The 22396-nt window shown below is 33.7% G+C and overlaps 2 protein-coding genes across 5 annotated transcripts; both read left to right on the forward strand.

Annotated features, from left to right (window-relative positions):
- The first annotated feature begins 6876 nt into the window (after positions 1 to 6876).
- On the forward strand, positions 6877 to 22075 carry LOC110664198 (protein IQ-DOMAIN 5). Of its 4 annotated transcripts, none has more exons than XM_021823774.2 (9): positions 6878 to 7167; positions 7703 to 7826; positions 10527 to 10643; positions 11234 to 11479; positions 14403 to 14630; positions 15110 to 15223; positions 17398 to 17875; positions 18175 to 19054; positions 21604 to 22075. In XM_021823774.2, exons 3-8 carry the CDS (start codon positions 10560 to 10562, stop codon positions 18327 to 18329), a joined length of 1305 nt encoding a protein of 434 aa, XP_021679466.2. In that variant the 5' UTR covers positions 6878 to 7167; positions 7703 to 7826; positions 10527 to 10559; the 3' UTR covers positions 18330 to 19054; positions 21604 to 22075. The 4 variants fall into 4 exon arrangements, with proteins under 4 accessions (XP_058001373.1, XP_021679466.2, XP_058001377.1 ...); XM_058145394.1 differs by having other exon boundaries at positions 6878 to 7083; XM_058145390.1 differs by lacking the exon at positions 7703 to 7826 and having other exon boundaries at positions 6877 to 7083.
- On the forward strand, positions 19051 to 22075 carry LOC110664200 (glycosyltransferase BC10). The gene is made up of 2 exons (XM_021823776.2): positions 19051 to 20535; positions 21604 to 22075. Exon 1 carries the CDS (start codon positions 19351 to 19353, stop codon positions 20518 to 20520), a length of 1170 nt encoding a protein of 389 aa, XP_021679468.1. The 5' UTR covers positions 19051 to 19350; the 3' UTR covers positions 20521 to 20535; positions 21604 to 22075.
- Positions 22076 to 22396: the final 321 nt, after the last annotated feature.

A 22396-nucleotide genomic window follows, 5' to 3' on the forward strand; every position in this document is an offset into this window, starting at 1 on the left:
CTTCAAAAATTCTTCCACAAATCAACTACCCACAACCTCCATTCAAAGTTTAATGAAACAAGAATAAAAAAATGCATACTTACCACTTTTGAAATTCTTCAAAACCTCACCAAAACTTAACTTTCTTACTACCTATATGTTTTCCAAGATGTGTAGGCAAAGTTTAGTGAAGGAAAATGCAAGGATCATGGCTTGAAGATGGAAGAGTGGAGCTTGCATGCTTGGCAGTCCATGGAGGATTTGAGAGCATTTCAATTCGGCAAGGTGAGTGAGGTTGAAGAAGATGAGTGAAATGGTTGTCCTTTTGTCCTCACATGCCTTATATAGCTCCACTAACCCTCCACTAACCTTAGTTTAAACATTATAATAATTAAAATTTAATTAATTCTAATTACACCCTCATTTTTCTCTATTTACATTATGTGCCACTATTTTAATTTTTTATGACATTTTCCAAGTGTAATATCATTTATTTTTAATGGACATTTAGGTCAAAAGATAACTCGGGGTGTCAAATGACCACAATGCCCCTGTTCGAGTTGCATTCCCGATTTTTCGGTAACACCGAGTTTTATCGTTTTCTCAATTTCTCTTTTTTCTTTGTACTAATTAATTAATTTTTCTTTGATATTTCTAATGACATTTATACTTCAATAGATGTTTATTTAAGTCTTAAAAATATTTTTCAGGGTTCCCCACAATCCAGGGCTAGTCAACGGTCCACGCCACAACTTCCCGGTGCGGTCACCCATCGTTAGGGTTCTCGGCTCGTTTAACTTGGTTACATTTCATTGCTATTATTTTTCTTTTATTTTTCTTGTATTTTCTTTTCTTGTATTTCATTATTTTATGTCTCCTCATCAATATTTAAGTGTAGTTCTAGGCTTTCTAGCTGTCCAGACGGACACTAGTCACCAGAATAGTAGAACGCACTACTAAACATAGGGGTGTTACATGGTGCAACTAGGCCTCCGACGCTCTGAGGAGTTGGGGTCTCACCTTGTACTTCAGCTGTCCCCTACTGTTCTACTATCTTATCTTCCTCTTCTATATCTTTTCACAAGATTTTCTATTTCTTGGACAACCAACACAAGAGAATTTCTCCCTGTTAGTTCATATTCATGATGTAAATAATATGTATCGAACATTGAGTAGTTGTACTTATCGAAAAATATTTCAAATTCAAATTTTGAATTTACATTAAAAACTTGCTCTGATACAACTAAAACATGTCACATCCTACCCCTCCGTAAGATATAACATGATCCCATAGTATACCTAATAAATTACCGTACTTCACCTATCGATAATCTATTAGATATACTACAAGGGATTTTGACAAAATAATTCCATTTAACAGTCTGGTGCGGTGACAAAAAAATCTGTCATAAAACCTTTTAGGAATAATTTAGCATTTTTAAAATTTTGCGGTGATGCCATAAACTTTATTTAAAATTAATTTAACATTTAAAAATTTTATAAAAATTTTGACAGAGTGCTAGCTATAAATTTAGGAAACAATTCTTTAAAACTTGCAGAAAAATACTTCCTATAATTGATTTCAGCCAAAACTTCATTCAGAGCAACACAACCCAATCTCATCATAAAGAAAATAATTCATTATGTACAATACTCAGAAAGAAATTTAAATACTTGCATTCATTGAGGTAATAAAATTTATATTACAAAAGAAATTTATGAAATTAAGTCCCTAAATAATAGTATAATTTTTTTTTTCATTTGATTACCATTTCAAAATAATATTACAAGTATTTCTGTACAACTGCTCGAATGTGGTTACATACATGTAATTACATGATTACACCAAAACTTAATATATGAGGTTATACCTAAGCTATAGCCGTAAAAAACTTCAATCCACTGCTTCAAGTGGCCTCACTCAGCTGTTATATCTTTACTTTTACCTACGACAGTATACAAAGTTATCGCTGAACGGTGAACTCAGTGGTGCACAATAAATAAATTAAAATTTAATACAAAATATACTTTGACAAATCATAGTAAAAAGGCTCAAATTATTTAATTTCTTCAAAATTCATAATATCAAAATCGATAATTTTAATCACACAAATTTTTTTTATGAATAGCGTTTGATCGAGTAATAACACTTTATCCAATTCATAATAAAGCAATTGAAATATTTATATTTTTCTTGAACCATGAAACAATATATCATTTTCCAACCACTAACAAATATTTGTTTCAATCACATTTTATCAAAGTATGCATGATTTAAGAATGTTGAAAATATTTACACAGCTTAGAGCATTACACTAAAACAATATCGGGTTGTATACCACGACAAAGCCAATTCTCCCAATAACCGAAGGCTAAAGGTGTATACACGAGCTAGCTAGCAAATATGAGTACTCATTTAATTGCTCCTTAACTAGCACACACCTTAATACTTCAGCCAGAGAGGGAATAACATGTTCATCCCATTAGGCAACTAATGAGGAATTCAATCACATTGCCATGCTGACTGTGGTTTCAAATCATATTTAAACAAATTTCTATTCACAAAAAGTATTTACAAATCACTAAACATATTTAATTATTATAAATTCATGCACAAGGCTGGCAGCACATCAAATTCACAATTTATAATTCTTAAAACCATGCAATAAATTCTTAAATGCATAGAGGAAAATATAATTAAATCATACAAAGTCATTCAATGAATTAAAGTTCTCATACACAAGAGAAAATACAATTAACAAGTTCATTCAAAATCCATTATAAATTTAAAACATAGAAATAGGCTAGTTGTGCACAAACCTCTTTTGCTTGCCTTGATTTAATCTAATTTTTTCTTCTTCCTTGGATGGCTTCTTTCCAACTAAAACACATAATTTTGAAGTGTTGCACCATCTATCCAAACCATTTCTAATCATTAATCCAATAATTAAACTTTGCATATTTGATTTTACTCATCTTTGTGTTTATAGCTAGGGTGGTTACTATTCATTTAACCAATTAGGTAAAATATTGACTTTCTCATATTCAAGAGGTATATTAGTTCTAATTACACCCACATATCATATTTTGGGTTACAATTATATTGGCATTGATTGCCAATTGAAATTCAAGGCTTATTAGTATTAATTTCCAAAATTTTAGTTTTTATCTCCAATGTTTACTGTTCCATTGGACCAATCTACAATAGAAATTTGACTAAACTTTCTTCATCAAAGTTGTTTCTTTTGTGTCTTGTTTAATTCTCTTTTTGAATCAATCTATTTGGAGTTTTTTAGCTCAAGTTATGGTATTTTTACCATAACTGGCCGAATTGGTCAAATTCCAAAATTCTAGGCAATTTTTTGATTTTTATAGTTTTGATAACCTAACTTTGGTTAGAAATTTGAATGCATTATGGTCAGAATTTAGGTTTGTATTCTTCACAAAAGTTGTTCTACTATGTCTAAGCTTTCCAATGGTTTAAAAATCAGGTCATTTGGACCTCTGTACACAAAGTTATGACCATTTGAATATGTACTGTTTATTTGGTCAATTCTGCCCAGTAATAGGGTACCAATTCCAGATTCAACTAAATTTTAGACCAACTTGTGGTCACTTTTTGAGCAAGGTTCCTTCATAAAAAATGTAGCATTATGACCCTAATTTCATCTCCAATTAGCCTCACACCAATTGGAGTCGTGCAATTCAACTTATAACCTCTTAAATAGACAGAGGTCAGACTGTCCAGAATCTAGCAACACCACACTATTAACCATTCTCAATTCCATTCATCAATTTACATTTATAAGCACTCCAATTGCCCAAAATTAAGCATCAAACATCAATTTGATCAATTATTCTCAAAACCCTAATTTTCCATAAAACCTAATTGATCAACTTCTCAATTTCATGCAATTCCATGCAACCTCAATATATACATCATGTAAGCACCTCTAATAAAGCTAGAATACATGTTTAATTCAATCAAAACCCATCAAAACTCTAACACCTCTAAGTTGGCCAAAATTCCCTCTTTTCATACAAGCATAATTTTCATCTTTTCCCAAATTAATTCCTTACAATTAAACTAAATTCCATACATACTTAGTTAATTAAACTTGAGAGAAAGCTTACCTCTTGTGATGCTTTCCTAATCTTCAATTTCCTTCAAGTTCCTCCCAATTCCTTGTTCCCAATCTTCACTTTGAAGCTAGATTAGAGGGTTTTTACTAATTTTGGGGGAAGATTTAGGGAGAATTTTGGGGTTATGGAGCTTTGGAAGTGTTTAACAATGGAGGATGGAAGAGAGAAAATGAGAGAGAATGAGAGAGGAAAGTGGCCGGCTGCCCATGGAAAGAAGAAGGAAATTTAATTAATTTTTTATTACATTTTTGTCTTATATAATGTGATAATTATCCCCCAAAATTAATTTAAATTATAATTTTTTAATTATGTCATGCATAATGTCATAAGACTTTTAATTTTTGAATTTCTTTTCTTTTGTTTTCTTTTCTTCCATTCATCTCTTCAATTTAAATCTATTTTTCATAATTTTAATTTCCTACATTTTAATGGATATTTAGGTCAAGAGTCACCTCTAAGGGTAAATTGACCATTTTGCCTCTTTTCGGTCTAATCCGTTTTTCTAATAGCACTAGATTACTTCCCGAACTCTGATTCAATTATTTGAATTGGTTCTCTATTTTTTTCTGTGATTTTCACATTACCACTAGCTTCGCAATAATCCTTAGGCCTGGGGTACCATAGGGTCCCACATGAAATTAGAGTAGCAATTGAGTTCGCACCTTAGGCCTGGGGTACCATAGGGTCCCACACGAAATTAGAGTAGCAATTAAGTTCGCAGTCACTTCCCGGTTTGGTCACCTATCGCTGTGACCTTGGCTCATTTAACTGATTATGCTTTGTTTTTCTTATTTCCATTTTACCTTCATGTAATTGCTATTTATTTTTATTTATGGCTTTTCTAGGTGACTTAATTATGATTATGAATATCCTAACTATTCGGATAGACATCGATCGCCAGAATAGTAGACTGTATGGAACTGTTCAATGTGAGGGTATTACAATTATCACTGGCCATTACACTCTATTCATCTGTATGCAAAGGTGGATTAATAACAGGAGGTTGAAATTGTAAACGTCATCAAATTATAGGCATCAACATAGCACTACTAGTATTTGCTTGCATACCACTCACATTTATTCCTTCATTCTCAAATCCATTAAACAATTTATGTTGCAGTGCTGAAGCCCTTAAACTTGGACCATATGGCTAATCTTCCTTCTCTACCATATCAGGTTTTAAGTCACAATCATCAAAGATATGATCCAATGTATAACAGTAATTTGGGAGGTGCTTGTAGCAAAAGTAAACCAAGCTTATATACCATCATCCTTCCTCACCATTAAACCCCTTTTCAAAGGCTTGGTAACATATAAAGAAATTCAAACCCTTACAAATTTACTCCACGTACCAACATCAGTGTCATTTAATTCTAGAACTTGACCAACTGATGAAGCAACCTTATGAATTGAAATAGCAATACAGAAATTCAAGGGTAGGTTGCATATTTGCACCCAAAAACTACAACTTGTTATCACAACTGTAAAGGTAAAACAACTAATTGTTTATTAAAATGCTATGGTCCCTCTTTCAAAATCCACATTTTATCCAATTTGTAACCAAGTTCATAACCAAACAACCCATTATTCAATTATGTTAAATGAGAGAACAAGAGAGATGTCAAACACCTGTAAGGGCTTGAGTAAGATTACTAATACTACATGGCTTCCACTGATAACAGGCATCCCCACCAAACAATGTTTAGAATGTATCTTAGAGGTTGGTACATCATCAGCTTTCAACTTTACTCTTGCAACCTCATCTCTATTAGGGAGAAATGTTCCCACAAACGTTTTAAGTCTTGTGTCATGAAAAAAACTAAAAGAGACAAAGATTGAAGAAGTCCACAATCTCCACTGTGGGAGAGAGTGGCAAACTAGCAGCTAGAAAGATTAAAAAGTGATAAAAAAAAATTATACCTGAATCTAGTTTGAAAACTACTATAGGAAGGCAAGAGAAAACTCCACGATATACGGGAGATTAGGGAAAACATATACCAACTAGTATTATTAGTGAGCATGAGGGACAAATGGAGAGTAAAAGTAACTTTCATTAAATTAATATTAATGCATAATTATATAGTTTATAGATGCCATAGATACATATAAATTTGTAAAGATGTGTTTTCTTTAATTTTGTAGAGAAAATAAGTGTAGAAAAAGTTTTTTTTCCCTGAAAATAAAAACATAATTTATAAATATTTGCTAAAAAAAAAGAATTAATAAATGTAGTTGGAGGAAAATCGTAGGAAAAGGTAGAAGTGTAAAATGGAGAGAAATTTTGTCTTGAAAAAATAAAAAAAAACATAAGGCATTCAATACTGGGAATCCGTTAATTTACATTAAATGTGAATAAATTGTTCCCTAATCACAATCCTTAGAAAAAAAGTAAATAAAAGTTTAGTACTTTAATTATATTAACTATATGTTTTTAATCTATGTAAAAATAAAAATAAGTTTATTTTTATGGAATGGGAGAATACTACACTTATATTAATTTAATTATTTCCCTCCAAACTCCATTTAACCTTTAATTTACAGCGGTGATTCTAACGTACGTAAAGGAAGAATGTGACGTGTCATTGCAATGCTTTCTGTATCTTTCTTCGCAAGCGCGCGTGACAACGACTCGATTCCAAACGGCACAAAATCCCTTCCAAACGACGCCGTTTGCAACCACACCTAAATGCTATTTCTCAGCCCAAATCACTCCCTCCAGTCCAGTATTCACTCCTCCCGGCGCACGTTATCTCTTAACCCACTCATTTGCCGGCTTTTATAGCCTGCAAAAATGAAAAAAAAAATATAAATAATTTATTATTCTAGAGAGAGAAGCTAGAGAGAGAGAGAGAGGTTTCAGCTTTTGAATCCAGTTCTGGTCCTGTAAATTGATACTGCTAGTGCGTGAGTGAGTGAGGTTTGACTTTTTGTTGACTAATTGATATTTCAATGGCCCGAAAGGTATGTCCCTCTGTTCTTATTGGTGTTGATACTTGATTCTGTGTACTTGCTTTCTTCTTCACAAGCTGAGTGGTTGAGATTGAGGTGAATTATGTTCTTGGAGCTGGTGATCTCTGGATCTGCATTGTTTGGGTGTTTAATTTCTTATTTTGCGTCTTTTTCGTTGCAATTCACCCAAAATTGATTGATTTTGTCCGCATTTATCACTCTTTTATGCTGCCGAAACTTTAAATTTTGAGGGATTTTAGTTGCTAAAGCTTGATTTTTATGTTGGTTTGGATGTTTAGTTTATGGAGTTAGGGTTTCGATATATCTAAGGTTAGATACGGATGATAATTAGCTATGTCTCTCTCTAATGAGAATGCTACGTTGAGAATTTTGGAGGTATTCCAATTTGACAAAATAATTTGGGTATTTAGATCTCGTCTGTTGTTGATATGAGATAATCATTGCTGTTGGTTGCAATGAGGGAGTTAATGATTGCTATTTGCTATTGATATGATTTTTTTGGTTGGTGAATTTATTCTTGTTTCCTCTTGGTATGTGCGTTCTTTTGTCAGTTTCCTTTCTTCTGTTGATGAGAGATTATGAGTTTCATGTGTCATGTTATGTTTTCAAGGTCCAAGGAATGGGGAGGTTGATTCACTGTTTGGCTTGGTGTTTTCGGTCCAAACTTGGTTATTGAAGTAACTATTTCAAAGTGGTGCTCACTGGTCTTTGATTTTGGAGATTTCATTTAGAAGGTTGGTGGTTAAATAGTTTGTGAATCGAATTTATTTTATTTGGCATCCCATTGTTTTATTTGAAGAATTGCCAAGTGCAAGGCTCTATCTTATTTAATGTTAGTGCTTTTTTGTCTGGTAACCTTTCATGAAACAGTCATGGATTAATACATTTTTAATTGATTTAATAGTTAAATGGACTTTTGGCTCTATTCCTAGATGCATTTGAGAAGTGGAGGGGCATGTTTTAATGAAACATCAAAATTAAATGAAGAGACTTTCCTTGTCCAAAAATAATAATAATGTCTGTGATTAAATAGGTTATATAGTTTTCATGGTGGCCATTTATGCAATGCCGCTATAATGTCTTTGACTTTAATTTAATTGTGATTTAAAACCCTGCAAGGAATTGCTTGCATTTAGTGGTTTAAGCTTTCTTTTGATTGCATCCATTTTACCTAGAAGCTCCAAATGAATGTCAAATCAGAAAAGACTAGCTGACATATAGGCTACAACAATAAGTTGGGACGAAAAGATAGTAACATCATTGTACTCTTGTCATCAACGGGGGTTGGTGCATTATGCTTGTAGGTAATTTGGGATGGGGGTTATAGTTTCAATGCTGAGACCCTTCCCCAAGAACCAAAAAATTGATGGAACTCTTATTAGTGAGTAGCATTCGTTGTTTTATAATAGCAGCAGAATTAGGCTCTTCACATGCTTGACTCATCGCGTTCAGAAAATATTCAAACAGGAAATCTCCTAAGCATTTGCATACAGGAGGAACTTGGACCTTGTTTCCTTGTTCACAAGATGAATGTCCTTGTGCTTAGGGGGCCCTCCAAAGCTTTCCGTTGTTACATCAGTGATCCACTTGGCTCTAGCCTACCTCCATGGGGTAGCACTGTGGTGATTTGACATGCCTGCTCATTTGAATGACAAATATATGCTGTGTATGGCGTGTGAGTGAAATGATATTCTACAGTCTGAAGCAAACTACATTTTGAAGCTACCTTTTCTACCATCCATTAACAAATCTTACTGTCATCTGCAATGGTTTATGCAGCTCAATGCACTTACAATTTAGAAGCTATGAGATTAATTTTTCTTGTTCTTGTAGTATTATTATTCTTTTATCATTATTATTCTTTTAACATTATTATCATTCTTACAATTTTGAAGCTGTGAGATAAATTTTTCTTGTTCTTGTAATATTATTATTTTTGTTATCATTATTATAATTCCAGCTAAGATGGTAGTGATAAACCTATTAGTTTCACTATGATACCCTTCTCCAATAATAGTAGATGCCACTCTGACATTGTTTCTGAAATTTAAATTGGCCACATTTATAACATGCCTCATCTTATGGCTAAGTGACAATCTTTGATTTTAAAATCTTAATTTCATCCTTGATTTGTTCTAGATTTGTGGAATTGAGCCTTAAGTGCGAGGCTCTTTAGGATAACACATTTGTTTTCTTTTGTCAAACTGAGTATGATGATGTTATATCTGGTTGGTAAGTTTGCCCAAAATTATTTGTCCTCTTAATCATGGTTTTAAATTGCGTTCATGGCCGCATTCGCAGTCATGGTCGCGAGAAACAGAAATGGGCCTGTAACGGCTATAACGTAACAATAACAGCTTGTCGCTACGCAAAGTTTTTTGAAAAATTTGCAAAGTTCATTAAATGAATAAATATTTTAAAATATAAGTAAAATTAAGATATACAATTAAATAATAAGCACAAATATATCAAATAAAGATGTTAAATCCACCATTCTTATATATTATTAGTATTAATCAATTTAAAACCAAAATAACTAGGCAGATAGTAAATAACTAACATTATTACCACCAAAATGAGTGTCTAGGAGGTTTTTGATTATCGTGACTTTGATTCTAGGGCTAAGACTAGGAGCTTTGATCATTAGCTTAGGTTGTAAATTTACATACTATGTAATTAGGTTGTAAACTTACTATTTAATCTATGAAAATTAATTTCAAGAGTTAATTTCTTAATTATTTATTTTTCTTAAATTTTATATTGCCAAAATCTAAATTTATACTTAGTAAATATTATTAAAGTTTAAAACTTTCTTTGATATTATTTTCTAATTATTTATGTATTTACCTAAAAATGATTCAAAAATAGCTAAAAATTAAAAAAAGAAAATAAACAATAACTCACCCTTTAATCTTCTTCACTTCAAAACTACCTTGTCTATTTGATGATCTCTGCTCTTAAGCTCAAAGATTTGTAGAGAAATGAAATATTTCACTTTAGTTGGTTGTGGAGAAAATTGAGAGAAAGTGGCTTAGTTGCCTTGAGAGAAAATTAAAAAGGGCCTAAAATGAATGAGACAAGATAGTTTTTTTGCCCAAAGAAAGGTTCCCTCTATTATATTTCACATGAAAAAGGCAAAAAAAAAAAAAAAAAAAGTAAAAAAATTCTTGGTTGGAAAAGTAACAGCCATCCCTTTACTTAACAGTCGGTAACGGCCATTCTTTTAAATAACGGCCGTAACAGCATTTATGGTTACAAATTTAACAATCCATTAAATAACCCTTAAACAAGAGCCGTTATGTAACGTAATGGTTCTTATTCAAAATCATGCTCTTAATCAATGATCTCCTCTGTTATCTTCTGTGGCTGCCATTTAAGGGTTGTTTCAATAAGTAAAGCTCATTCTTTTTTTGTCAATGGCCATTCTCTGGCAGGTCTATATTTGTTTCAGCTACAGTGACACTACTATGGGTGTCTCTGGGAAATGGATTAAAGCATTGGTTGGTTTAAAGAGATCAGAAAAGTCACAATCTTCAGAGAAGGATGACAACGTTAGTATTTTTATTTTCCCCCTCAATTTTGATTTTTAATTATGATAGATTTAGTGTCTATTGGGCATTGAGATTGAAATTGCTTCTTCGGAAAAACATTTATTTGGATAATTTTGCAAAATTCAATTTGAAATTGATGTTTAGTTCTAAAGTTTTTATGACCAAAACATGACAAATCTACTTTAGTAACAAATATTAATTGCCTTTAATTAGCATAATCAAGGTTGTTTTTGCCAAATAGACCCTTAATATGGTTAATGTGTTTGTATTTTTGCTGATGTTCTGATCCAACATTAAAAGTTATTGCTATTCTTACATTATTATATCACCAACTTATGTTTAATAGGGTGATCTCTCTTGTTCAGAATTCGGAAATCTCTCTCCTCATCTTTCTTTTACAAAATTCACTAGAATTGTTCTAGTCTCTTGTTGAAAAGGTAGATGAAGTTCATTCTATGTTAACTAAAATATCTATTTTTATGATCAAACTAGCTCTTTGAAGTTGCCGTCGAACTCCAAGAGAGAGTTATATCATTATGTTGCCTTATTGATTATGACACCATGTGTATCTTGTTCTTCAATCATTACAGAGGACAGCATCTAGTAAGTTCCGACCTAGGAGAAAGCATTCAATTGAAATTGATGCTGATAAACTTCAAGAGGAGTTTAATGATAATGCTGCTGCACCCGTTGGTGATGCCAACATCCTTTCTGTCCCAGATGCTTCTGAATCCCCTTCTGCTTCATTTCAAGTACAGGATGTACCTCAGAATCAACAAGTATTAAGAGAAGAATGGGCTGCCACGCGCATCCAAACAGCTTTTCGAGGATTTCTGGTACTTTTCCTTGCATATTTTCACAATCTAACTTAGCCAGCATCTAAAGTAGTTAATATTGATTGCTTATATCATTCCAATTTCTTAGGATGAATTGTGGGTTTTAAATTTTCTTACATTTTGTTGATGTTGCTTGAACATAATATGAGCCTATTTGGGATTAAAGTTGAAATTGCTATTAAAAGCACCTTGTTGGAAAAAGCAGTTTGAAATGGCTAGTTTGCTGTTTTGAATATATTATGACTAAAACATGTCAAATTTAATGTCTAATAAATATTTTTGAGATAATTTTTTTTTAATTTAACGGCAGCTTAAACAAAAATTCCAAACAACTAAATGTCAATTTTTTTCCTGAACAACTGTAGTAATGGTAATAAACTAGGCAAAAGTTCTATGTTAGTAGTAAACACAACCATACTCCCATGTTCTAGTATGCTTTATGTGGTTTGCGGAACTAAGCTTAAGCAAGAAAGGAGGGTTTTCTGGAGATTTATTTGTAGGGTAGAGTTTTAATATATGGATTCAGATTGATAAAAATAATAGTAGAAATACTTTACTTCCATGTTCATAGAGACATGGGTTATGATGATAATAATAATAATAATAATAAAAGGTCAAACATGTATCTTCAAGATTGTAAGGAGAGAAAATTGAAAAGACAAACAAAATTTATATTGTTTTAATTTTCTTGTTTTTTTAAGTCAGCATAATAAAAGATCAAAGGCACTTGTTATTTTTGACATAACGTGAAGCTCAAATAGAAAACTCTCACACACAATACGCAAGTATTGAGAGGAAAACTCTTTAGGATTTTATGAATCAAATCTCCAAACCATGAAAACACATAGGACATATGGGTATTTATAGAGATTTTAATCTCCTAATCCTAAGAGGGAAATAAATCTACATTGTTGCAATATTAGATAATCCAAAACACATCAGGAAGTTTAGATAAAAGAAGAAAAACTATAACCTAGTTGAAATATGAAAACTAAAAAAAAAAATCCTCATTAAAATAGGAAAATTAACTAAATCTACACTAAATCAGTGGCTGAATTTCTTCCAAAACAGTTTGGAAACCACCACATTTATTATTCTTTTCATTCAGGTACTTGGGTGCATTACAAAGAAAAACCTCAAATAGAAATTTCAAAATGTTGAAGATGCTCAAAATGCCATTGCTTCTTTGATGCTATGTTTTGATGGAAGAATTTCAAATAAGGGATTGAAACATGATTTTAGTTTAAATTGTTTGAATGATGTCAGCTGATTATTTAATTCATTATATCCCTGGATAAAGATCATATTCATGAATTTTGTTGATAGCTTATTTGAATTGGATCTGATATTAAACCTTTTTATAGGCATTTGAAGTCCACATATCACAGAACTTAGATCAATGAATGTAATAATCAAAGAAAATCTATATTTCAAATTCAAATCTTACAATTTAAAATCATTATCCAAAACACAAAACAAGGTTATAAGATTGACCCTGGGTTCTTTTTCCATCAACAAAAGGAAAAAAAAAATCATTAGTTGGAATTCTAGAACATGATGTTGATGGACTAGTTCCAAGATGACAACTCTTGTTTGTTTATTAGGCTAACTCCACCAAATTGATGACTCAAAAGCAGTTTGTCCATCAAAAAGACATTATGCTTTATCTGGTAATATGTCTTCAGTTATGTTTAGGCTAAGTAATAGCTAATTGAACATTTGGTTCTGTAACATTGCCCATATTACGCTCATTTTAAAACTCAAAAAATGGCTGTGATTTATTATAACAGTATTTGTAATTTTAGAATTGCAATAATCAGTTCTCAACAAATTATGTTGTTTGATCATCATAAAGATGTAAATGTTCAAAATTATAATTATTAAAAAAGTCAAATTTCAATTTGTGTGATATATGATGTGATGATGGTGCTGTGGTTGTGCGGCAGTCATGGTAACTTAGATGATAGTAATGGTGGTGGTGAGTTGGTAATGTTGGTACAATTGAATAGTTTATGGTATTGTGGTGGTGGCATTGGCATTTCCATCTTTAACTTTGTGTTTAATGCATTCAAAATAATTTTATTTGGTCAATATTTTGTGCTATCAAATGCAGTCGACATAAGCTTTCCAAAAAAATAGGGTGCAGTGCCGGGCAGTAAATTATGCTCTGTCCCCTAACCTTTGGGGATAATTTCAAATCAGACACCAAATTAAGGCATTACAATGTCAATTGTGTACTATATAAACAATTGGTACCACAACCTTGCTTTCCATATATTCTCATGAAGATGTTCAAAGAAAACTCCTAATCTTATCAAATAAAATAAATATGTGCATTCTGTTTTACAAACAAAATATGTAAGTTTTAGTTAAAAGCTGAGTCTTCAGTGTAAAATATCTCTCCAAGATTCTTTGTGTAATAATATACAACTATTTTAACACAAGCTAATGAAGCCATATATTAATCAAACTAAGGTTTATTGTATGAATAATTAAATCCTAGGCCATTTTTATCTAATAAAAAACTGGTTGAGAGAAATTTCAAATAGTTTAGATAGTTCAGTTCAGTTTCTTGGGAAATTAAAAGAACATAATTTAGTTTCTTCTTCAATTTTAATAATTTGTAAAGTTTAGGTCTGTTATTATGAAAATTTAAAGCTCAGGTTCCAGTTTGATATTTATCCCTTGTTATAAAATGAGCATAGTTTTAAAAGCTGAAATTTCAGTTATCATCATTGAATATCAGTGGAGAACAAGTTCTTTATTTGACCCTGCCTGTAATCTAGTATTCTAGTTTATCTTCTTTGTGCAATTTCTGACTAACAGCATCATATATATATATATTGTGCACCTTAGTCTATTTGGATTATGTTAATTTGGTTTTTGCAATTATTTGAAGTATATTAATATTGAAAATATTCAGGCTAGAAGAGCTCTACGTGCTTTAAAGGGGTTGGTAAGACTACAAGCACTTGTAAGGGGCCATGCTGTGAGAAAGCAGGCTGCAATAACTCTTAGATGCATGCAAGCTTTAGTGAGAGTTCAGGCTCGAGTCCGAGCAAGGCGTGTTCGCTTAGCATTAGAAAGTCAAACAGCACAACAAAAACTTCAGCAACAACTTTCAAATGAGGCTCGGGTTCGAGAAATAGAGGTAAACATCGTCAAATTCTCTTCATGAGATACAAGCATAGACATATTTTCATATGTCAATGGATGACCCATTGTCATGCATGGCATGCTTGATGTGTCATAAATCTTGTATGTTTACTGCTCACAAAGCATCTCCTTCACCTTCATTTTCAGTGAACAATCTCTTAGAGTCTTTCAAAGTTGGTCATGCCTCTGTGTTAACACAGAAAGGGGCTTGTCAAATGATATTAGTAGAGAGCAATAATTATGCATACATAAAAATTTATGGCTGTAGCATACAATTTTATTACATTCATATTCTCAAACACGTGTTATACATCTACTTAGTTACCTGTTTTATCTTTAATTTTGGTAGTTAGTTACCCCACCATCTTAATTGGCCAGTCTAATAAATTCTTGCTCAAACTTCCAAAATTCAGATTTTGTTAATATCTTTGTCATTCTGTCTTCTAAGTGCTTCATATCACTTCGAATATACAGGATGGGTGGTGTGACAGTGTAGGATCTGTTGAACAAATTCAAGCCAAGTTGCTAAAGAGGCAGGAGGCAGCAGCGAAGCGTGAGAGAGCCATGGCATATGCTTTGGCTCATCAGGTACGATTATTAATTCTTCCTTTGTGATGTGCAGGCAGCAGTATTTATAGCTTTTATGAATTTGAGACTAACCGGTATAAAGATAGTGCCAGATATCTTGAAAGCAGAATCCACATTGGAAAATAAAATTTTTAAAGAACATAAAAGTATGGTCAGAGGCAGTGCATCTGAACTTAAGCTATAATTTCTTTAATTGATTATTGATTTCATTTAGGATTTTAAGCTAGATGAGATGTAAAATCCCTTGATAATCAGTACTTTCAGCACATTTTCACAGTATCAAGCCTAATGGCATTTTTCATACTCAACTCTTTATAACCAAAAAAATGTAAATTTTGCATAAATTTGGTATTTTTTGATTTTTGTGTCGTAATCTCCATCTATATATTATGAGCTTCAATGCTATAACTGATCTGTGATTATGGAACATATATGATCTCAAAGATTCTGTTAACTCTTTTTTAATTACTTGAATATTATATAGCTCTTTCTGTGAATATGATTGATTGTTTGTTCATATCTTTCTGTCTTTTATGGAAATTAGTGTTGTGTACTCAATTCAACTCAACTCAACTAAGCTTTTATCCCAAAAATTTGGGGTTGGCTATATGAATTCTCTTTCTCCACTCTAAACGATTTTGGGTTAAATCCTCAAAAATGTATAATGCTTCTAGGTCATGTTGTACTACTTTTCTCCTAGTCAGTTTAGGTCTATCTCTTCTTTTCTTTCTATCCTTTAACTTAAGGCGCCCTACTTGTCTAACTGAAGCATCCGTATGTCTATGATTCATATGACTAAACCACCTCAATATCCCTTCTCTCAACTTATCCTCAATTGGTATCACTCCTACCTTTTCTCTAATATTCTCGCTACGGACTTTATCTAGTCTAGTATGGCCACTTATTCATTTTAACATTCTCATCTTCGCAACTCTTATCTTAGACACATACGACTCCTTTAGTGCCCAACACTCACTGCCATATAACATGGCCGGTCGTATGGCTGTACGATAAAATTTTCCTTTCAGCTTATTGGGAATCTTGCGATCACATAAAACTCCTGTGGCACATCTCCACTTCAACCATCTGGCTTTAATCCTATGACTAACATCCTCCTCACATCTCTTATCTACTTGAAGGACTGAGCCGAGATATTTAATGTGATTACTTTGAGACAGTATCACTCCATCTAAACTAACTCCTTCCCTATCACTAGTTTGGCCTTCACTGAACTTCCAATGCATGTATTCTGTCTTCGTTCTACTTAACTTAAAGCCCTTTGACTCTAGAGTACTTCTCCAAAACTCTAACTTTCTATTGACTCCTTCTTACGTCTCATTTATCAGAACTATATCATCCGTAAATATTATGCACCAAGGGATACTCTCTTATATAGATTTCATTAATTCATCTAAAACTAATGTAAAAAGATAAGGGCTTACAGCTGAATCTTGGTGTAATACAATTGAAATAAGAAAATCTCTGGTGTCTCCTCCGCGGTGCGCACAATAGTAGTTGCTCCTTCATACATGTCTTTCAAAACTTGTATAAATTAGTGTTGTGTACTGTAATACTGAAATAGAGCTTTGCCAGATTATTGATTTCATTTAAGATTTTAAGCTAGAAGAGATGTAAAATCCCTTAATAATCGGTACTTTCAGCACATTTTCACAGTATCAAGCCTAATGGTAGTTTTCATACTCAACTATATAACCAAAAAAAAATGTAAATTTTGTATAAATTTGGTATTTTTTGATTTTTGTGTCGTAATCTCCATTTATTTATTATGAGCTTCAATGTTGTAACTGATCTGCGATTATGGAACATGTATGATCTCAAAAGATTCTGGTAACTCTTTTTTTTAATTACTATAATATTATATAGCTCTTTTTGTGTGTATGATTGATTGTTTGTTCATATCTCTCTGTCTTTTATGGGAATTAGTGTTGTGTACTGTAATACTGAAATAGAGCTTTGCCACAGTCTAGCTTCTTTGTCTCTTTCCTACTGCAAACAGAGGGGTAAATAGGGTCCATCTCAAATTTATTTGTATTATTCCTGCTCGTGCTGGTTTCTTATTAGAATGCTTTGGACATGCCATTGAATCACCTCTCTGAGGTATTTCTTTGTCCTTCAAGCTTATTTATAAATGAGACTAATTTCTGTTTGTACAGTGGCAGGCAGGATCAAGACAGCAGGCCGCTTCTGCTGGGTTTGTACCAGATAAAAGTAGTTGGGGATGGAACTGGTTGGAGAGATGGATGGCTGTCCGTCCATGGGAGAATCGTTTTCTTGACATAAATCTGAAAGATGGGGTGATGATTCGTGAAAATGGAACAGCTGATGGCAAGAATGGCACCAAACCCCAGTTAAAGTCTTCTGGCAAAAAACCATTTGTATCTAGTCTGCAATCAAACCTTTCAAGTCAGAAAACTGGTCCATCCAATTCTGATGGCAGTGGTACTTCTCCTAGCAAGCTAGAGGCATCAAACACACTTTTTGCTAAGCCAAAGGCGAAGCCAGTTCTTGAAGATGCGGCTGAAGAGGCCAACTCAAGACCTGGCATTGCTCAAAGATCTCGCAGCAATCCAAAAGAGAGGTCAATACAATCGGATAAACAGGCAAAGAAGAGGTTGTCTCTGCCTAACAGTGGTTAGTTCTGTCAATCTCTCTGTATGATTTGGTTCTGAATTTTGTTTAGTTCTCACTTCTGCTGGTCCCATAAGGTTTTTCTAACTTTCAAAGATTGGCACTGCTCTCTCTCTCTCTCTCTCAATTTAAAGTTAAATCATGGCCTAATCCCTTATTTGAAATTTCGTCTATCAAAACGTAGCATAAAGGAGTAATGGCATTTTGAGTGCCTTAAGAATTGGTCCAGTTCTAGATGACCGAGTTCTCCCAGTAACTAGCAATACCTTCTTGCTATTTATGCTTTCTTAATTCGGTTTCAGGAGGGGGAGGTACTGGGGCTCAAGCCACGAGGCATGGCAGAATTGCAGCTAAAGGGACACCAGATTCTCATAAACCTGTGAGGGACAAGTCAGCATTAAATGGAAAAGGGAACTCGAACACCACAAAATCTGTTGCACAGGCCGTTGGTGTGTAGTATTGATACATCCATGGAAGATGAGTTATTATTTAGGCTATTCTCCATTAATGATGCCGTGTCAGTCTGTATATATAGGACGCAAATCACATAGCTTTCATTCCTGTCATAAAATTCCAAGTTGGTTTTTGATATGAAAGAAGTTGAATTGGGTTGGGTTGGCTTTGCTTTCTAGAGAAATAAGTTAAGTGGGTGGGTTTGGTATGTTGTGACTATTGTAGTCATGTTTATTTATTGTTATTAATTATGTGATTATCCCATTTTAATTCCAATTTACAAATATATCATTCTCATTTTACTTTGTCCTCCACATTTTTGCTTAAAATTAGAAAATATGCAAGTGTAAAGCATTAAAGCATTCATGATAATTATCATCTCCAACAAATGTTTAAATTTTGAAATTAGATTACGAGATAAATAATTATTTTATTATAATTATCAAAATAATATAAATTTGGATATAACAAGAGAAAGGATTTATAGATAACTCTCATAACATGTGATATGAATAGAAAGTTAATTTCATGTTAAAAATGTAAATAAATAATAACATATTTTATTTACTTTGAATAACTTTTTTTTTTTTTTAACAGGCAATGATTTTCAGAAATTTACATTTATAGCGTGCGCCGACCTGCACAGGAAGGAACTAATTTCCGTTTCTCTTAGAGAAGATTGTTAGATCCCCGATCCCGGGAAATCTACAAACCGTTTCACCACTAACGGTAACGCCCTTCTGAAAACTAACGCCGTCTTCTCCTTTCCCTTCCTGAAAATTCACTTCTACAAATACTAGCAAGTTAACAAATAACAACTAACAGACGAACACCCGCGTCTCTTAACGTCGTCATATTTAACGTCGTACGTTCCATTCTGTCCCAATCGCCCCTCGCCATTCACCTCTCACCATCTCTCTTCCGCCCTCTTGAAAGCTGAAACTCTCTTTACACTACAAAATCTCCATAACCCTGAAACCAAACATTCCCTTAACCTTGTTTCTTCTAAATTCTCACATTTTTTTATGCCAAATTGTCACTCTTCCTCATTTCCCAATTCCTCCCTTTTCCTTCACTTTCTTTTCTCCCTGAAAATTTCTCCTTCAATGTTCTCTACCCCGTTTGTCCTCACCTTTTCCCTTCTCCTTTCCCTCCCTATTCTCTTTCTCTTGGCCCCCAGAATCCTTCCTCCTCGCCTTCCCCCCATCTCCCCTTCTGATGAGCAGGATGATCTTTCCCTCTTCCGCCGGGCCGCCGCCGCGGCCTCCTCCCACCCTTCCTCATTCTCTCACCTCTCCTCCTCCAAACACCCCAAGCTCAAAATCGCCTTCCTTTTCCTCACCAACACCGATCTCTACTTCGCTCCTTTGTGGGAAAAGTTCTTTAAATCGAATAAGGATCTCTACAATATCTATGTCCATGCCGATCCTTCTGTAAATATCACTCGTCCAGATGGTGTTTTCAAGACCCAGTTCATTCAACATGCCAAACGTACCTACCGTGCGTCTCCTACTTTGGTCTCCGCCACGCGCCGCCTCTTGGCCACCGCTATTCTTGATGATCCTGCCAACGCTTACTTCGCTGTCCTTTCCCAGTACTGTATCCCGCTCCATTCGTTTAGCTATGTCTATAACTCTCTCATCTCTTCCAAATCTTTCGATCTCACGTCTTCTGAATCAGACTCTGAGTCCACTCAATACGGAGTTCGAGTTCAATACAAGAGTTTCATCGAAATTAACTCCAAAGAACCTCGTCTATGGAAGCGTTACGTTGCTAGGGGGAGATATTCCTTGATGCCAGAAGTACCCTTTGAGAAATTTAGAGTGGGGTCTCAATTTTTCCTGCTAACGCGCCGACACGCGCTCATGGTGATTAAGGATCGGAGTCTATGGAAGAAATTTAAGCAGCCCTGTTACAGGGCCGATGAATGCTACCCAGAAGAGCATTATTTTCCTACTCTCCTATCAATGTCAGATCCTAAAGGCTGCACTCACTACACACTAACAAGGGTCAATTGGACGGGCACCACCAATGGCCATCCGTACACTTACCGGCCGGCTGAAATCTCGCCGGTACTGATTCACGAGTTAAGGAAATCGAATTACTCAAGTTCTTATTTGTTCTCGAGGAAATTCTCGCCGGATTGTTTGAGACCATTGATGAAAATCGCCAATAAGGTCATTTTCCAGGACTGAAAATGCTTGTTCCTGGTAAGTTGGAAATTTTCCATTACTGATTGCAGTTTTTCGCATTGAGTTAGTGAGTTGACACGAGAGAGAATTAATGGTAGATATTTAGTGGAGGGTTGTTTGATCCATCCTGGAATATTGGATTAGTAGTTGCTTTGGACCAAGTCAAGAGTCAAGTTGCACTTTTCTTGGTTACTTCTACACATACTGTGTATGTAGATTTTTCGCTGAAACCAACTCTTTTTGAGCTCGACTTGGTCTTCTTGTCATTATCATATGCAACCCAATTTCCCTATTAGAAAGAAAATGGGAATTAATTGCATTTTCCAAATGCTCAAGGGCTTACAAGGAGTAAACTTTTTTTTTTTTTTGGAAGAAAATTACAAGGAAACTTTGGTATGTAACCAATGGCAAATAGTTTGCCATTGGGAAAATAGTCCAATGAGTAAGGAGTCCTCTCCAGAATGCAATTAATGCCTGCCTCTTTGCGCTAGGCTGTTGGGTTCAAACTCAAAATTTTGGATGGACCTAGGGAAGAGAAAAAAAATAAGGGAAAATAGTTAAATATGGGATGTGATGGAATGGCATAATCCAATTTTGATAGGAATAACCTTTCTGGTCTTTTTATCTTGTTTTATTTTTCTAGTTCTTGCAAAATCTCTACCATTTCTAGTTTGTGCAAATTCTTTTGTGGTTCTTATTAATTTCAACCATATACCGTGAGCGAGTCATTTACTTCTTGAATTAGAAAACATGTCTTGAACATTGTGGTTTTCTAGGGCATATACTGTGTCATAGCCCATTTATTAGTTCTCATTTGGGGGTGTACTGAATTAGCATGCTTTGGCTTGAAGCATTACCTTGGTGCTGCATCTGCTATGTTTGGGCTTTTATTAGCTCAAAGAACTCTTTGAAATGCTGCCTTCTAACTGTTTCTGTGTTGAACAATAAAAGGGCTGATTTTGCTGAAAAAAAGTTTGATCCTTTTTAATTTGAACAACAATTCTTATGTGAGTTCTCAAATTAGTTTTGCATATAAATTAGGAATGGCTTCTTTGAGTCTGACTGATCCCGATTGAAATTTTTCAGGTGAATAAGGAGTTTTGATTATGATGACGATTTGGACAATTAGAAAAGATACTGCGGGCGGGAGAGTAAGTTTGGTTGGGGAATAGTTTTGAAGAGTCTTAATGTGCTCAAAATCCATTAAAATCCGAAGGAACCAACTCAGAGGTGCTCCTTTCCTGAAGGGGAAAGAAAGGGATCACAAGATAGACAAAGTGGGAAACAAAAGTAGATACCTTTGCTAAAGGGTGTGTTTTGATGGGGTAAGAGGGTCAAAAAAGGGTTAGTGGTAGTTTTGTCTCTTTTGTTGTCTCTGTTTTTGTACATATGTGAATGAAGTGATGAAATAGTTTAGGTTGTTGAGGGAAAGCAAATCAATACTGCAAAAAGCAAAAGCAAATGTGTCGGAGAGAATAGTAATGGGCTCTCATCAAAGAAATTTTCATGTCTTGATATATTCTTTTCTTGGTTAATCTTAAAAGTAAATTTATGGTTCTTTTTGCCTTTCTTACTATCTATGCTTGCTCTGATTTTCCTTTGTCCTGGTCTCCTATGCTTTTTGAAATGTCACATGAGACTTACAATTATGGCGAAGAATTTGATGGGGATGATATTATAATAATGCCGTTCGAGACCAATACGGGGGGCTATTGTTGGGCTGTCTTTTTTAGAAAAATAAAAATAAATAGAAATTACAGGAAATAAGTATTTTTATAATTTAGTCCCTTAATTATGATAAAAGTTTACAATTTAATTTTTCTAATTTTTATAAGGCACGTTTTGTTAATAAAATAGCAGTTAAATTTAAGAAAATTAA

Source organism: Hevea brasiliensis, chromosome 1 (genome assembly GCF_030052815.1).
Source record: "Hevea brasiliensis isolate MT/VB/25A 57/8 chromosome 1, ASM3005281v1, whole genome shotgun sequence".
In the NCBI taxonomy this organism is placed as follows: domain Eukaryota; kingdom Viridiplantae; phylum Streptophyta; class Magnoliopsida; order Malpighiales; family Euphorbiaceae; genus Hevea; species Hevea brasiliensis.

Bases quoted from the DNA above. Each gene is read 5' to 3' on its own strand.
- LOC110664198 (XM_058145390.1), top strand. The intron at 14,631-15,109 runs GTAAACATCGTC...TCGAATATACAG, and splicing joins CTCGGGTTCGAGAAATAGAG to GATGGGTGGTGTGACAGTGT. The intron at 15,224-17,397 runs GTACGATTATTA...CTGTTTGTACAG, and splicing joins CATATGCTTTGGCTCATCAG to TGGCAGGCAGGATCAAGACA.
- LOC110664200 (XM_021823776.2), top strand. From the start codon at position 19,351: ATGCCAAATTGTCACTCTTCCTCATTTCCCAATTCCTCCCTTTTCCTT.